The sequence below is a fragment of the Babylonia areolata genome, chromosome 4 (assembly GCF_041734735.1).
Source record: "Babylonia areolata isolate BAREFJ2019XMU chromosome 4, ASM4173473v1, whole genome shotgun sequence".
Classification (NCBI taxonomy): Eukaryota; Metazoa; Mollusca; class Gastropoda; order Neogastropoda; family Buccinidae; genus Babylonia; species Babylonia areolata.
Genome location: NC_134879.1, coordinates 15,058,334 through 15,077,371, shown reverse-complemented (window position 1 = coordinate 15,077,371; position 19,038 = coordinate 15,058,334). Strand labels below are relative to the sequence as shown.

Genomic DNA, 19,038 nt, shown 5'->3' with positions numbered 1-19,038 from the left:
TGAAACAACAGACCTGACCTTAGAATATGCTCCTACTCCCTCTCTCTTCTTTTCTGATCGAATTTCTCTCTCTCACTCATTTGTCAGCAGATCAGTATGTGAGCTTGTTCATCATAATACAGAAGAACAAAAAGTGATTTATTTTTAATTAAACATTTTCAATGCATGCACTGTGCAGATACATATACTGAACAAAGGACTGTGCTTCATTTTTTTTAATTTTTTTTTTTAACCGATTTTTGAACAGTTCATGCCAGGGATCTGTGTAATGTCTGCAGTGTAATTTCAGGAAAATGATGACCATCCTGAAAATTTCAGTCATTTCAGTTATATGTATCGACTGGCGCTCATAGACAATACATGTATTTCCTGATAGGTTGAAGAAATACAGTTATATGGATTTACTGTGACACTATACAGAGAGCAAGGTCCCAGATTAGAATCTCAAGGTGCCTATGAGCACTCAGATCAAACGTGATCATGCGGTTTATAGGCCGCAGAGGGCCATTTCAGGACTGAACACATAGGTAGTGTAACAGGGCATCACACACCTGCCCCCTACAACTGTTGTTTGGAAAGGTAGCAATCGGTAACTCATGAATTCACTGCTGAGGTCCCAAATTGAATATATATTGACTTGAACTTTCAGAGCATATCTTTCTTACAACTATGATGAGGAGCTAGCCTGCCCAGACTTGCAGATTTTCATAGAGATGTCAGTGCAAGCCTTCTGATAATCTTAGTTGTCACTGCGGGATGGGTGGGTGGAGGGGTAAGTGGAGAAAGGGGAGACTACTTGTTTATTCCAGGCATGTCCAGTGGGACAACGCTACCGTATGATGTGATACAAGCGCTCAGGTAAGCAATGATCTATCGGGGGTAATGTCTGATAATGCAATTTCACACACACACACACACACACACACACACACTCACACACACACACACATGAAAACACAATTGTTAGAAACCAAAAGTACTTTAGTCACCATGAAAAGTAAATAGGATGTCTATCTTCTTTTTAAAAGTAAAAGTGTCACTGTTGAAAAATCATCACAGAAAAGATTGGTATATATACCCCCAACCCCCACCCTCCAAAAGTACATAATAAGTTCAGTCCCTTGAACCAGCCAGCTAAAAGCTGTGTACTTTACAGTGTGAATATTGTTGCATGGAGTTGATAATGTATAACCGTGTTAAGCATAATGCCTCTCATCATCTCACATGACAACAGAGAATTCAGAGTTTGAAGTGCACACTTTTTTTTGTACAAGCAACACTACTGGTTATAAACATTTCCATTGCATTTGGATTGGACTGATGTTTGATCACTTGAAATGTCCGTCTCACTCATGTCGTCTGCAGAGACATCTTGGAGTCCTCCCTTTCTTTCTCCCATAACCACGCCTTCCGACGTGATACTTTTGAAATGCTCGAAGTCACTCTCAATGTTCCTGGTCACTCAATCATCTTCTGTTGTCTCAATCGTCTCCTCCTCGTCGTAAAAACGACCTAACATCTTCTCCGTTTCACGGTGAGTTCTGAACACTACTGATTACTACAACCTTTGTTCTGGCAAACTTATCATCCTCTGAGATTTCAGTTTTCATTTCGACAACCAAACTTCCACTGATATCAAATGCCTATGTTATCTCTGTCTAATCATTCTCTCAGTCAGCACGTCACAGAACCAACACAGAGATCTGGCCATACTTTGGACCATAGACATATTAAAGGTATCTCACTGCTTTGGACTGGCTCATCACACGTGACTCTGATGCCATGATTGCATCAGTGACTGTAGCTGAGGAACTTTCTTCTGACCACTCTGCTGTTATATTCTCGCTTAATATTTCAAAACCAACCAGAACCCAAACAATCCGTTACTCGTTGCAACCTCAGTGAAATCCATCAACATTATCACTTTTTCTTCACAAGCTGCTGAATGCTTTTCTAGAATTTCTTCCCGTACTGACATCTCTACACATTACAACATTGTCCTCTCTCAACTGATGGATGAACATGCATTCACGCCCTCACTACCCACGTGCCCCCTGATAGACCTTCCGCCCCATGGCACACATTATTGGCATTCGACTTGCAAAACGGAAACATTGCCAATTGGAACAGCGATGGCAATCAACAAAACTGAAAGTCCACAATGAAATCTTCCAAAAACAAATATATAAAGTCAAACATATGATCTCATCAGTGAAGACAAACTTCTTTTCTTCTCAAGTTCTCGATGCCACATCCACTAAATCTCTTTATCGTGTCAAGTCTTCTTGGTAGTGCAAAAAAGACTCATCTTCCTTCTGCCTACACTTTATCTGAACCCAATGTCGTCTTTTCTTCTTTTTCAACAAAACAGTCCAAAATATTCTTACCTTCTTAGACCAAATGTCTTTCCAACCGGTTCATCCTGATCCTCAATTCAACGGGGCACTCCTCTCCATTCCTTTCATCCATTGACTGAAACAGAAGTCCATGAAATCCTGAAATAAATGACAGTAAAATCCTGTGAGCTCGATCCTATACCAGTCTCTTGTCTTTTCCCAGTGTATCTCACAGCTTCTCCCCACAATCCCTAATATTGTCAACTCATCCCTTCTCAGTGGAACGTTTCCATCCACTTTCAAAACTCTGATTGTCTGGCCTCTTCTGAAGAAACCAAACCTTGACGCAAACATTTTGAAAAACTATCGACCAGTTTCTAACCTTCCATTCCTGTCCAGACTCCTTGAAAAAGCTGTCCTGAAGCAGCTCAACAACCACCTTTACTTCAACAATCTCATCCAACCCTTTCAGTCTGCTTATTGTGCTGACCACAGCACCGAAACTACTCTCTTCCACATCCTGAATAATCTATTGCTAGCGTCCAACTCAGGACAAATCTCCCTTCTCACTCTTCTCAACTTGTCAGCTGCCTTTGACACGATAAACCAGTCAATCCTTCTTTCCCGTCATCATTTTACATCTGGTATCAACGGCACCGTTCTCAACTGGTTCAAATCTGACCTCACTGATCGATTCCAGTCTGTCATTGTTGATAATTTCCAGTCTGAACCCATTAAAACTGAACATGGAGTCCCACAGGGATCTGTTTTAGGCCCAGTGCTCATCACACTGTACACTGCTCCTCTCGCTGAAATTATCAACCGCCATGATGTCAGTCATCATTCTTATGCTAATGACACTCAACTCAAGAAGAGTGATACCACTGAAAAATTGTCGTCGCTCTTGCAAGAAATATCCGACTGCTTCCTGGACATTCAAAACTGGATGACTCTAAATAAGTTACAATTGAACGCACACAAAACTGAGGCAATGATCATAGAAAGTAAACAAAGACTCTCTTCCATCACAATTGACACAATCAAACTTGGCATTACATCGATCCATCCCTCTCTCCAGTTCAGTCAGGAACCACGGCGTTGTCCTTGACAACACACTGTCCATGCAAAAATTAATCAGTCAGACATGTCAATCCTGCTACTGTCAATTGCTGCGCATCAATTCCATTTGGAAATATCTGTCCACCGACGCAACATCTAGACTTTTCATTTCTCTCATTCTCTCTCACCTTGACTACTTTAACTCTCTTTATATTGTCTGGTTTGCCTGCTTCATCTATTCAGTCCCTTCAGAGCATACAAAACTCTGCCACCTTAGAAAGAAAAGATCTGAGCGCATCACTCCTCTTTCGCAACAGCTCCATTGGCAGTCTCACACAGAATAAAGTACAAGATCAGCACTCTATGTTATAAATGTATTCACAAATCTCCCCCTTCCTATCTGTGGCTGCCTTCACCTCTACACTCCTCACTCTCTATGATCGGCTTCAGATCCACTCTGTTTATGCATACCCAGATTCAAACATTCCACTGTTGGCCGCCGTCCTTTCTCTGTCTCTGGACCTTGCGATTGGAATGAACACTCTCTTTTGCTTCTTCAGGTCTCCCCACTCCGCTCTTTCAAGTCTGGCCTTAAAACCCACCTCTTCCCAAGATAGCCTCCCTTCCCTGCCTCATCCTTGTCTTCAGTTTTTCCAGTTTTAGAGTTATGCATGCGTGAGAATGACTGGTTTGAAAGCACTTTGATTGGTCTCTGCACAAGATTCAGTGCTATATTAATATCATTATTATTTCAAATCAGTGGTACCAGCTGCACATGTTTGAATGGCTTTCTGAGTCTTGGATTGTTTTTAGATGGAGGGTTTGGAAAAGAAGTGCGTTCACTGAGGCACTCAGCAAACAGGTTTGGTTCATGAAATAATCTATTTTAGTTTTCTTTAACAACTAATTCTGTTTGTTTGCATGTTTTGAAAAGTGTACATATGTATATGAAGCACACAAATATATATCACACAAAGAGTCATTTTCAAATAATATATAATTCTGTATTTGCATTATGATCTGATTAATCATTCACTTAACGATTTGCATTGCATCACAACTGACAACGAAAAGAACAAGACAGCTTCAAAACTTGATTGCATATATGCATGATTCTTTCAATGAAGAAATCACTCAGTGTAATACTGGAAAAAGTAAATCACATCATTAACATAAGATTGTCCAGATTAACAGAACACATGAAATGCACAAGTTGTTCTTGCACTCCTGACAAGAAAAAGAGTATCAAAACTTCATGAAACAGCAAAAGGCTGACAAGATTCTTTCATGATCACAATTCCAATTCAGTGAAAACCTTCAAACCAACATTTCTTCATGAAATTCTGAAATACACAAGTAAAATTGCATCGCTGTAAATTTTCTTTGCTACTTATTGACTTGAACACTCTCCCATTCTTACATATGACATTCAACAGTTTATCCATCATGTGTTTGTGTGTAAAAGCACAAATGTGCACTTTAGTGAGTTGTGACAAAATCTAAACTGCCTTTTAATGAATCAAAACCACTTGTAAATGCAAAAATAAACGGAGTAAAAACAAAGCCCCCATGAATTTGAGGCACAACATGCTAAGAATAGTTTAGCAGTCAGCTGATACTGATGCAATGAAAATTGATCAATTAAGGATAAAAAACAAAATGGGACATCAGCAGTGTTTCTCAGTCAAACAGAAAAAAGATCAAGCTGATGATTTTCTGCAACATAAACATTCAAATATTTCCAGTCACAAACGATATGTCTTCTTCCAGTCTGGTATTTGCCTATCTATATCATGTACATCCTGAAAGAAATATAAACACAGAAAGAAATACGAATACAAACCAGTATTTCAAATGAGACAGGGGAAGGAGAAGGAGAAAATTAAAGCATGGTATACAATTTAAAAAATGGGCACATTGGTACTTGTCAGCATCAAGTAAACCAGAAAATGGTCAAGCAAAATCACAGTCCATCTGGAAAAAACTGGAATGCATTTTCTCAAAAGAAAAAAAATACTCAAAATAAAAAAAAAAATATTCAAATGGCAGAACTTGAAAAGTCTGAACTAAATACCAACTGCTTGTCCAGAAATTATATTCAGGAGAAGAAGGGTCAAGACAAACAGATCGACAGACATGTCGGTTACAAAATGACATGGACACTCTAGAACATTCATTTAGCAAAAACATGAGAAAAGTGTAGGAGGAAGGGTGGGTGTGGGAGGGTGCGGGGGTGAAGAAGGGGGATCACTGTGGAAGCACAATTAACGAAAACAAAAGCCATCACACTGAGCAACAGAAAGGCTAGTTGGAATCTCCAGGTAAGCTTAACAATCACAACCACACTACACAATGCTGTTCGCGCATCTGCTGTCGATGCTTCAGGCTTTCATCTCATCCGGGGTGTCTGGCTGATTCTTAAAGTCAGCAGCAATGAAAGCTGGGAGCTTTTCCAGTGCCTCCTTGATGCGGACAATTGTTGGGTAGCTGCTCATGTCCACGCTGAATCTGCAAACAGAGAGCAAACATAAACAGCACTGGGCTTAGTGAAGCCTACTGTACGGATAGCAACTGGTTAGTGTTTCAACACAATCTAAAACAAAACAAAAAAATAAAGAAGTTTATATTCCTTCATGTTAAGGGGCAACTGATTCTACTTCGGATCAGTACCCACAAGGACAGTGGTCAAGAAATATAAAGTCTCAGAAGTCTGATCATCACATGATGTCCACACTGCTCATTCCGAGTTCTCTACACACTGGTCTGACTTCTAATACGTTTGGTGAGTTTCATGCAGTCAGCTGTAATTCCTCAAAGATGTGCCTCTTTAAATATATACATTATTTTCCACTGATCACTGATGTAAATTGTTCAAAGATCCCTGTTCACCAGAACACTGACCCAAATAATGAAAAGACATCAACACAGTGCTACAAGATCCTGACTGATTTCTCATGTGAAAGATTGCGTTTATCTTCATTTCATTCATCGGCAGAGAGCTTGCATGCTTCTGATTCTATGCTGTTATTTGTTATGGTTAAATATTTAAACAGCCGAGAGAACCTTTCACATACACGTTCCCTGCTTCTGATTCCATGCTGTTATTTGTTGTGGTTAAATATTTAAACAGCCGAGAGATCCTTTCACATACACATTCCCTGCTTCTGTCTTTTGTGTGCCCACATTCTCTCTCTCTCCCCTCACTCACTCACACATACACATGTAGGCACACACATGCACCCTGTATATGATCATTGTGAGTTTATGTTGTTTGTCATACTCATTAGAGGGTAAAGTAGAACACAGACCTTTGAGCACTGTGAGTTTATGTTGTTGATCATACTCATTAGAGGGTCAAAGTAGAACATGGACCTTTGAGCATCATGAGTTTATATGTTTGTCATACTCATAAGGGGGTAAAGTAGAACACGGACCTTTGAGCATCATGAGTTTATATGTTTGTCATACTCATAAGGGGGTAAAGTAGAACACGGACCTTTGAGCATTGTGAGTTTATGTTGTTTGTCATACTCATTAGAGGGTAAAGTAGAACACGGACCTTTGAGCATTGTGAGTTCATGTTGTTTGTCATACTCATTAGAGGGTAAAGTAGAACACGGACCTTTGAGCATTGTGAGTTTATGTTGTTGATCATACTCATTAGAGGGCAAGGTAGAACACGGACCTTTGAGCATCATGAGTTTATATGTTTGTCATACTCATAAGGGGGTAAAGTAAAACACGGACCTTTGAGCACTGTGAGTTTATGTTGTTGATCATACTCATTAGAGGGTAAAGTAGAACACGGACCTGTGAGCATTGTGAGTTTATGTTCTTTGTCATAGTCATTAGAGGGTAAAGTAGAACACGGACCTGTGAGCATTTTGAGTTCATGTTGTTTGTCATACGCAGAGAGTAAAGTAGAACACGGACCTTTGAGCATTGTGAGTTTATGTTGTTGATCATACTCATTAGAGGGTAAAGTAGAACATGGACCTTTGAGCATTGTGAGTTTATGTTGTTTGTCATACTCATTAGAGGGTAAAGTAAAACACGGACCTTTGAGCATTGTGAGTTTATGTTGTTTGTCATACTCATTAGAGGGTAAAGTAGAACATGGACCTTTGAGCATTGTGAGTTTATGTTGTTTGTCATACTCGTTAGAGGGTAAAGTAGAACATGGACCTTTGAACATTGTGAGTTTATGTTGTTGATCATACTCATGAGAGGGTAAAGTAGAACATGGACCTGTGAGCATTGTGAGTTTATGTTGTTTGTCATACTCATGAGAGGGTAAAGTAGAACACGGACCTTTGAGCATTGTGAGTTTATGTTGTTTGTCATACTCATCAGAGGGTAAAGTAGAACACGGACCTTTGAGCACTGTGAGTTTATGTTGTTGATCATACTCATTAGAGGGTAAAGTAAAACACGGACCTTTGAGCATTGTGAGTTTATGTTGTTTGTCATACTCATTAGAGGGTAAAGTAGAACACGGACCTTTGAGCACTGTGAGTTTATGTTGTTGATCATACTCATTAGAGGGTAAAGTAAAACACGGACCTTTGAGCATTGTGAGTTCATGTTGTTTGTCATACTCATTAGAGGGTAAAAGTAGAACATGGACCTTTGAGCATTGTGAGTTTATGTTGTTTGTCATACTCATTAGAGGGTAAAAGTAGAACATGGACCTTTGAGCATTGTGAGTTTATGTTGTTGATCATACTCATTAGAGGGTAAAGTAAAACACGGACCTTTGAGCATTGTGAGTATGTTGTCTGTCATACTCATTAGAGGGTAAAGTAGAACATGGACCTGTGAGCATTGTGAGTTTATGTTGTTTGTCATACTCATTAGAGGGTAAAGTAAAACACGGACCTTTGAGCACTGTGAGTTTATGTTGTTGATCATACTCATTAGAGGGTAAAGTAAAACACGGACCTTTGAGCATTGTGAGTTCATGTTGTTTGTCATACTCATGAGAGGGTAAAGTAAAACACGGACCTTTGAGCATTGTGAGTATGTTGTCTGTCATACTCATTAGAGGGTAAAGTAGAACATGGACCTGTGAGCATTGTGAGTTTATGTTGTTTGTCATACTCATTAGAGGGTAAAGTAGAACATGGACCTTTGAGCATTGTGTTTATGTTGTTTGTCATACTCATTAGAGGGTAAAGTAAAACACGGACCTTTGAGCATTGTGAGTTCATGTTGTTTGTCATACTCATGAGAGGGTAAAGTAAAACACGGACCTTTGAGCATTGTAGCACTGTGGAATAAGGCACAGATCAGCAATGGTCACCTCATCCCCAACACAGTACTTTCCTGCTGTGGATGTCAGCATCTTCTCAAAGGCTGAAAATTAATAGTAAATACCTGTAAATCAACATACACACATGTATGCAACCATACACAAGTTTCAAGTTTTAATTATCCTTTCACTCCCACTGGAGTATGGAGGATTACTGCAAAATGATCTTTTCATGCCCAGAACAAACATTTCCAAATATACAACAATGTCACACACACACCATACACACACCTAGATTCATTTGTGTGCTTGTTTGCATATACGTGTCTCATCTTTGTGTGTGTGTGTGTGTGTGTGTGTGTGTGTGTGTGTGTGTATTTAAACCTAAGTCACTACTATGCTCACACATGATCTTTGTCTTTTTTCTTTTCTCGTTATTGATGCGGTGTTATTCATGTGTATGTATGTATTCACACACATATGCAGGCGTGTGTGCATGTATGTGTGTGTGTCTGTGATGCATACAAGGAAAACACAAGTGAAGATAGCCAGTTAAAGTCTCAGCCCACTGCAACTGCACCCACTCAACTACTCATAATGCCACAATTTCTCTGTATTTCTCTATATTTTAACTCACTCAGTACGGCCAGTCCTCTCTTCTCCTCTACACAGACCCCTCGGATGTCCAGTGGGTGTCTGAATGACCCAACCTTTAGCTTCCGTCGTCAGAATTGTGGTATTCTTTGTCAACATTCACCTCTTCAGTATAAGAGCCTTCCGCTTGCAATATTTTGATGATGGTAACTGGGGTGAAACGCTGTTAACGTCGTCTCTTTCGCCGTTCATATGGAGAGAGTTAAGAAGGTACCGACAAGAGTAAATTAATCATCCTTTTCATCAAAGTACAATTCAGTCACTTCCTTCTTGATTATATTTTTCGTCCACAAAGTATGGAGACTCATTTTTTCTCATTAACAATTTACAGTGAGGATTAAAATCCGAGTTAACTTTTTCACCGCCATAGGCGACTTTATATCTGACTAGACAGTGCACTGCCATCGGCAATTTTTGTTGACATTGAGGGGTCATGTTGATAAGACCATTTCTGACCCACTTGTGTAAACAAAGTGAGTCTATGTTTTAACCTGGTGTTCGGTTGTCTGTGTGTGTGTGTGTTGTGTGTCTGTATGTCTGTGTGTCCGTGGTAAACTTTAACATTGCCATTTTCTCTGGAAATACTTTGTCTGCCAGTACCAAATTTGACTTAAACATTAAAAAAACAAAACAAAAAAAAAAATCTTCACAGTCATACCAATAACAGGTTGTAAGCCTCCCGAATTAAGTCGTTTTTCCAAATCATTAACGGTTTATTTCACTGAGGTTCGTTCCAAAATCAGAAAACTAAAAACTGCTTCCCACTGAATTAGGCCTACTAGAAGGTAGGTTGTACTGGAAGACGACATGACCTTGTTTTTCGTGTTCACAATTAAAAGGAAAGAAATACAAATTCTGGACAGAACACATACAGTGATACTAACAACACTCATTCTAAAGTGGACACTGAATTAACTGGAATGAACATAAAAGAAAAATTGAATTTATCATTTCTTTCAGCTTGTTGTAGGCCTTGACTGGTTTATGCAGAACTAGAGATATACCATATGTTGTGGTGTGCTTGAAGGGATGGCAAAGTCTCCTTTACCACCAAAATAAAAGAATAATCGAGATGTAATAAAACACACAAAAATATTATCTAAACAGTGTTATTACGTCCACTATAATCACATCTATTTATCGTACAAAGAAGAAAACATCAACATCACTTTAAGTATTAAATTCAGTCAAATGACGTCTGATGCCCCGCAGCAGTGGGGATTAATCTGCTTGCTTCGGAACTGAACATGCCTGGTTCGATCCTGCTCGCATGCCTTTTTTTTTTCTTTTTTTCTTTTTATTAAAAAAAAAAAATTCTCCAAAGCTTATTTTATATATCATATTTAATACAGAGCTCTTTTCAACGATTTTTTAAATCTCTTGTTTTTCTCCTTATGATTCCTTTACTGGATAAAGCGTGAAGCACAAGTGAGTCTTGAAGGCTTTGCCTTTTGATCACACTGTAACAAAAGCTTGACAGCTGCATCCAGTTTCCCCGCCAATAGAACAATGACTAACCTTTGCCCCCTGACTGATCGAAGTGAACAAGTCCATTGTGTTGCTTTGACATGAACCGAAGCCTGTGACTGAGAGCATCCTTTCTAAAATACTTAATAATAATAATAATAATGGTATTTATATAGTGCTGAATCTTGTGCAGAGACAAATCAAAGCCCTTTCGCACCAGTCATTCACACGCATGCATAACTCTAAAACTGTAGAAACTAAAGACAAGGAAGGGCAGGCAAGGGAGGCTATTTTGGGAAGAGGTGGGTTTTAAGGCCAGACTTGAAAGAGCTGAGTGTGGAGACTTGACGAAGCGAAAGAGGAAGTTCATTCCAATCGCAAGGTCCAGAGACAGAGAAAGAATGGCGGCCAACAGACGAGTGTTTGAATCTGGGTATGCGTAAACAGAGTGGATCCGAAGCCAATCGTAGTGAGCGAGATGGAGTGTAGAGGTGAAGGCAGCCACAGAGATAGGAAGGGGCAGTTTTGTGAATACATCTATAACATAGAGTGCTGATCTTGTACTTTGACAATATTTGGTGCTGGGGAGTGTTTATCACACAGAAATCTGGCAGCGAAAGAGTTAAGGGTTAACTCACTCAGGACGACAAGTTTTCTCCCTTGCTTTTCCCCACAGACGGCCCATTTGTAAGGGTTTGGAAAAAAATTACAAAAAATACAAAATACTGTGTAAGAAAATGAAACTTTCAGAACTGGTTTATTATGTGTTGAGCTATTACATAAAAAAAAAAAATCAAATTTCTCATCTTATTTTTACAGTTCTGCCATATGTAGAAAATACTGCCAATTTTTCACCCCGAATCACCATACCCATGCTCGCTTTCTGCATTAAATTCGCTTTCTTCTTCGTCATCATCCACCTCTTCAATGTCCGACCCTTCAGTTTGTAGCATTTCAAGTACTTCGGCAACCCTAACACGTTGCCGGCACTGCCTTGTTCGCTTCACAACATTCTGAGAAGAGCCCGCTTTGCTAACAGGCTGGCACACGAGCAGACAACCAGTCAGTGACTTTGTCAGTGTGTGTGCGAGACAGGCCACACATCCCAGGCTGACCAGTCATACTGTTCGATTGTGGAGTGACCCAGAATAGTGCACTCTGCTTGGCTAATCACAAAATCACGTGTACAGCGCATGATGGAATTTTACTTTCGGAGAATGCTATTCCATTCCTTCGTCCGAATCCAAATACGTTTTGTGTAGGAATGCCTGAGCATTCCTTCGTCCGGAGAGAGTTAACTAGCATAGGTCCAGCAGCAGAAAAGTGGACACCAACCATCAAAACCTCTGCTGATGACAGTCTTTCCCCACTCCATTTTCTTGTCACCAAACTCAGCCAGCGTCTTCAGGTTCTGCAAGGGCTGGATTCCAGAATTGATGACCTCAGCCAGGGCACGTGCCTACACACACATGACCCGCAAAACAATTATACTGATGTTTCCTTTGGGTCACCTGGACAATACTTATTGGACACCTGCTTTATGCTCTGCCATACAATTGTCTCCCTTTGTTCAGCACATGTTTCGGTTCTTTGATTAACATCAATGTTGAACACAAACTATCTTGTCAGTTCTCTTGAAAGTTGAAAAATCCGAAGTTACGCACAGTGTGTGTGTGTGTGTGTTGTTGTTTTTTTGCAAATGAAATTACCTGAAGAAGGTCTTTATTCACAAACAAGAAAACTTAAGACAAGGCAGCTCTTCAAAATCTTCTGAAATATTGTGGGTACTCTTTATTTTTATTTTGCTTTTTCTTAGTACTAAGATGTTCTTACCTGTGCTCGCTTAATGGCATCCTTGGGCAAAATTTGAGGGCCTGGTCTGGTCTCATCCAAGTACTCAATTATCGGAAGCTGTACAGACAGTATTCAATAAAAGAATAAAATCATGATTAGTTTGTTATGAAAATGGTCTCAAATTTTTCAAATGTTTTGTAAAGGACAAAAACCGATTTTGTTCCATATTTCTGACTCCTTTATCAACATATAACCATCATGGCCTTATAAATAATGGTCTTGTGCAAGGAATGTGATGAAGATGATGATCCTGTAAGCAAATGCTGACTTACTCTTCAAACACAAACACGCGCGCACATGCATGCACACACACACCCACACATGTACACATTCTTTCTCTCTCTCTGTCTCCCTCTTTCTCTCCAAAAAACATCTTCAAACACAAACGCGCGCACATGCATGCACACACACACCCACACATGTACACATTCTTTCTGTCTCCCTCTTTCTCTCCAAAAAAAACATCTTCAAACACAAACACACACACGCACATGCATGCACAAACCCACCAACATGTACACATTCTTTCTCTCTCTCTCTGTCTCCCTCTCTCTCTCTAAAAAACATTTGTCACATTCATTTCCAAGATTACAAAGGAATAATAAAAAAAAGGCACCATGAGAAAATAACCACCATTAGTAAGGAACAGAACTATCCAAATACAAATGTAAAGTAACAAGCTGAATTGTTGATATATACATTTATATAAAGATTCGGAGGAGGATGAGATTCAATATACCGATTGTGTGAGCGTAACACCATCAATGATGAGTGTTGGAACTTGGCTCATTGGATTCAAAGCCTTGTATTCCTCCTTGTTCTGCAAGCACACACACAATAGTATGATCATGTTTTTCTCTCTCTCTTTTTTTTTTCAGGAAAAAAGTTTTGCGAAATATATCCACTGCATGCAGTACAAGGATTTACAAAATATATCCGCTACCACACATGGACTTTTTAAAAAGTTGTAAATATCCTTATCATAAGCTTGTCAGTCATTATTTTATGTTTCAATATATTTTATCTTCTTTTTTTTTCCAGTTATTCATTGTCAACACACACACACACACACACACACACACACACACACACACACTATAACCAACACACACTCCAATATTTGGTGCAAAGATTAGAATCTGCTCACACTCACTGAACACAGCTGATCAGATCTTTGTCAGTACAACAACTTTGTTACTCTGAAACTTACTTTGTCACAAATATGCCTAACTTACGTTCCTGTCTCAGGTTCAAGACAATGTAAACATGATAGGTGGTTGGAGAGAATGGGGTGGGGGGTGGGAGGGGAGGGGAGGGGGTGTGGGGTGGGGGGTGGGGGGGCAGGGTGAGGAAATGGTGGTGTGGTTCAAACTTCAGAAAGATGGCTGATTCTCACTTTTTGTATACTACGCTTTATTTCATCATTTTATAAATTCCCTGTATGTAAATTATAACTGTGCTTCCTTTATGCATGTATAAATTTTTACATGATTAGTCTTATCTTTGTATTTTCTAAGGTTAATGTGTATATGTGCTGGAGTGAAAAAGCTGCTGTATTGAGTGTACGCATACTAGGGTTTTGTTAACTGAGCTTTTCTAATATTACTAATTGTGCTTTTATTGTGACTTCATTTAAATGTTGAATTTTTGTTCAGTTATTCTTTTCTTTTTTTTCAATTAATATTTCTACTTCATTTTATGTGTTTATTTGATTCATTTTAAGTATTGTTAAGCGCTTAGAGCTTGCTTCTACTTGTACTGCAGTACTAAATAAAAACAAATTATTATCATTATTATCATCACAAAACAGAACTGACCTGTTCTCCTCCTTCCTTCACCAAATGTACAGGCATATAGTCATACTCCACTCCTTTCATGGCCAATGCTGAAAATGCCATTCTGATCAAAACCATGCATGCACACCACATATTTTCTTTTCATAGTTATAATAACAATACTACTACTACTTCCACTAACAACAACAACAACAACATAATGTGCTTTTATAGAGAGCACTTAACTTACACAGCATTTAACAATTTTAAGAACATACGTGGCATGAATAAAGTAAAGAAGGATGAAAAATATTAAAGACATAAACCCACTAGAACTGTTATTTTGAAACAGTTTAACAACACTAACAACACACACACCTTCCATCCTCCTCTCACACGCTCACACACACACAACACACACACACACAAAACACACACAAAAACAGACCACAGGCACACAAAATTAATCTCCATTTCAATTTTCTAAGTCTCTATGCTGAAGTCATTCTTTCTGTTTCTTGTCAGTTTCAAGCTAAACATCAGAATTAATTAACCAACCACTACATCACAATGGTTTGGGTCATGTGCTGACAACTGCAAGCCTGAGGGTTCAATCCCAAAAGCAGCCATCACAAGACATTTTCCCCAGCTTGCTCAGATGGGGTACATATAGTGCTGTAGATTCAAATGAGGACACAGTGTGATTAATCACAATGTCAAGTGTCTCCCGTTTCAGAGACATGACTTTGAGAGCATTCTTGAATTTCCTGAGATAACACTGCCAATGTCACTGACTTTGAGAGCATTCTCAGATTTCCTGACCGACACTGCCAATTTTAAGATCTTCAAGGACTGGCTGATATCATCAAAGGAAATGGAAAACACAGCCCTGTTATATACAAAAATTTGTAAAATCAAATAGAGAACTCCACATCATCACTGCTATCCTCTTCATCTTCTATGTACCACAGCTGTAACAGCTAACTATGGAATAACCTGAGGGAGTTCACTTACCAATCCTCACTCTCCATGACGCAGAGCTCCGGAAATATGAATACAAGATGGGCTGAAAAAATATTTTAAAATCACATCAGTATTATCCATGGTCACATGACAATGTAACAGAAACACAATAATAAACACTGAATAACACTGAATTTGAAGATAGCACTACTACCTGAAAAGTGAATTATGATCTTCATGTGAAACACAAACAAAAGATCACATTTGTAAGTTGAATGGAATATGATTATAAAGCAGTGCAAACAAGCAACTATCAAATGCAAACCAATCATTCATTTTCATTTCAATCCAGCTCAAGTTAAAACAATTTATTTCACCCCAGTAAGGTCTAATGCATAATGACTACAATCTCCTACAGGTCCTTGCATAATGTGAAGGAGTCTTCACACCCCACCCCACCACCTCCACCACATATTTACCTACATACAAATATAATCACATATGTTATTCTGAACACATTAGCAATTCTGTTATGACTAAATACACAACTGTTGAACACCCAACCCACACCTATAGATAATAAGGAGTCTTCACACCCCACCCCACCACCTCCACCACATATTTACCTACATACAAATATAATCACATATTTTACTCTGAACACATTAGCAATTCTGTTATGACTAAATACACAACTGTTGAACACCCAACCCACACCTATAGATAATAATAGTGATATACACATGCACATGTGCACAAAAATACACACCCATGCAGTGATCCATTAATTCATTTTCTCACTAACTCCCTCACTCAGTCACAACACATCACTAGGATGTGTATGATTATATATATATATATATATATATATATATATGTATGTATGTATGTATGTATGTATATATGAGAAAAAAAAATCATTTTGTTTTTTTATTGAGAATAAAACGGAGAGGGGTACAGTCATTTTCCTGGGTGGGGAAGGGTGGGAGGTGGGCCAGCATTTTTCTGTTGTCCTCATCCAAGGATCTACCACTGTGCCACTGTTGGAAGTATTTTCATGGAGCAGTGTCATGAGTTCCTGGCATTACCTTGTGTCATATATATGTGATAAAAATGACAAATGGTTACATACATATATATAATTATATGCATTTGTAAGTGCAATTATACTTACACACATAATACACTGTGCTCAAAATGCCTGGGGCAGAAAACTGTGTGTGTGTGTGTGTGTGTGTGTGTGTGTGTGTGTGTGTGTGTGCACATGTGTGCTTGCATGTGTGCATATTTGCCTGTCAATAAGGAACCCCCATACCTAGCATATTCATACTGACATGTCAGAGAATGCACAGCTACAAGATTTGTCACTTACTTAATATATCACTTCAAGGGTTCAGTTTGGTATTATCAAACATACTTTATTCACTGAAAATATGTAAATATTTTAGGTTATATGTGGTAGCTGAAAGACAATTTTGCATGCTTTATTGAGAATTAAAGTCGTATCATGTAAGACTAGGGGTCTTGTGCATGGAGAAATTGCAATGGCCCTCCCTCAAAACATTGAAACAGCCAGTGCACCAAGGCTGGCCATAAGCTGCACAAGATCATTGATCATCGTCTCTGTTCGCCTCTGGAAAGGAGTCAGTATCCTACCAGCTGGTGCCAAATTCAATACCACATCAAAACATCCTGCACGATTCGCAATGGGTGTGTCGGGAACAGCGAATCCTCATTGGTGAAAAGCGAAAATAGGTAGCCTGCTGATAAAAGTTAATATTGAGCAGACTTTATCCGTCGGATTCTCACTAATGCAGGTCTGCCGCTTTACTGTCACTGTTTTGGTGTTGTTTTATTTTCATTTTTTTATGCAGCTTCATGAAATGGCAGAGTAATCATGCGCTTATTGTAGCCGTGATACGGATGAAGATGACAAAACCTTGACCCCGATAATCACACAGAACAGGTCACAACTCATGTTTCACGTTAGATGTTATGTTATGTTCATTGCAAAACAATTACACGAATCGTCAGACAGCAATGCAGTATTCAGAACTAAGTAGATGCACTTGGCGACAATGTCATGAACTGTGTTTGCATTACCACTAATGCACCAACCTTTGCCATGGTTGCTTGGTTGGGTTGTCGGTTGCTTCCACGCGTGTTGGGACGAAAGTGTAAGTCATACACCACTGTTAGAAAAGCACACTGAAAAATCTATTGTTCCAGCATATTTCCGGATTGTGCAGTAACTTTTGTTCTTGCTGTGGATGAGGGATATTTCTGCTGATTCCTCTCGAGTTCTGTTTGTTTTTGTTATTGTTGTTTTGTTTTTTCCCCGTCAGTTTTACATGACTGGTTAACATGTTGATCACTTTGTTGTGGTAGATATGACCTGGGTGTTTATGTATCCCAGTGACCCGGCCACCGAAACTTGACCTACGTCAGCCGTGTAACTGACACTCAGGTGGATTGCTTAAAGCGATGGACCGACTGTACCAGCTTCTTTTTTTAATTTTTTTAAAAATTATTATTAAACGGTCGGGCTCAGTGACGTCGACACTGACGATTTCAGTTGCTCTTGTTGTTGCATGGGAGAACTGAAAAATATCTACATGATAGGCAGTAGTTCTATATCCGTAGTAGTAGTGGCACTGAGTTATAGCAGCAACGCCCGCAGAAGAAGCGGCCACTGAGAAGCAGCAGCAACAGCGGCAGTAGTATGCTGGTACTGAATATGAGCTGACCGGGTTTGGCCGCTTTCCGCCGCCGACCATTGACAACTTTTTGGCGGCCCTCCGAGTCAGTGCTCGTTTCCACTCCGGCTCACTTATGTCTACTTTAATAAAATTTTCTTCTTTTTTTTCTTTTTTTCTTTTTTGAAAGTCAGTTTTTCGTTCGCAGTTTGTTCAGTTGTTTGTCACTGATCATTGTTGTTTGAAACTTACTGTATTTCTCAAATCACTGAATATTCTTACCATTCAGCCAGTTATCAAAGGCCGCAAAGAACTTATCACGTCAAGACTCAGATTTTTAGCCATACCCGTTTGACTGATGCATCTTTCACCGATAAGGATGGCGGCAAAAGGAACTTGAAGCAATGCCGGGTCGGGCCGGTTTCGACAGTGATGCCCCCGGCCCGGACTCGGCCGGCCCCCCTCCCCTCCTCCTCCCCTCTGTCCTCGCCGCCGTGTTCCAGTCTCCTGTTTCATCAGTCCTACTGAGGTTGTACAGTGACTGACGTCAACCACTACAGCAGGTTCTGCTGGCTTTTTGGGACCGGCATGATTTCTTAAATGGACCATGCGGCGACATCGACAAGGTCAACTGAACTGCGGTGGGTTTTGAAATGCAGATCAGTTTAAACAAAAAATGAGAAAAAAAAATATATACAGTCTTTAACACTAAGCTGATGACAATGGAGTCGCCGGAGAATATTTAGGACGATTATGGCCTGCTTGAAAAAAAAAAGGAGATAAACGATACAACCAATGATTTTAGAATTGATAAAGAAATAAGCCACAGCTAAATTGTCAAGAATCGGAATCACATTCAGGTGGACTTGACACACTACTGACCAACTTGCTGTAGGACCACATAATTGATCATATACATCCCAAGTTCAGACGGTGTGAAACTGCTCTACTCTTTTGGCCGTGACAAAAGATTATGATGGTCT

At 39.4% G+C, this 19,038-nt stretch overlaps 1 protein-coding gene across 1 annotated transcript; it reads right to left on the bottom strand.

The window, feature by feature from the left end:
* Nucleotides 1-4,375: 4,375 nt before the first annotated feature.
* On the bottom strand, nt 4,376-17,573 carry LOC143280890 (maleylacetoacetate isomerase-like). The gene is made up of 8 exons (XM_076585645.1): nt 17,478-17,573; nt 15,411-15,462; nt 14,439-14,506; nt 13,361-13,441; nt 12,601-12,678; nt 12,103-12,226; nt 8,648-8,750; nt 4,376-5,903 (listed from the first exon to the last, which is right to left on the bottom strand). The coding sequence occupies exons 1-8, from the start codon at nt 17,484-17,486 to the stop codon at nt 5,777-5,779; spliced, it is 642 nt and encodes a 213-aa protein (XP_076441760.1). The 5' UTR covers nt 17,487-17,573; the 3' UTR covers nt 4,376-5,776.
* Nucleotides 17,574-19,038: the final 1,465 nt, after the last annotated feature.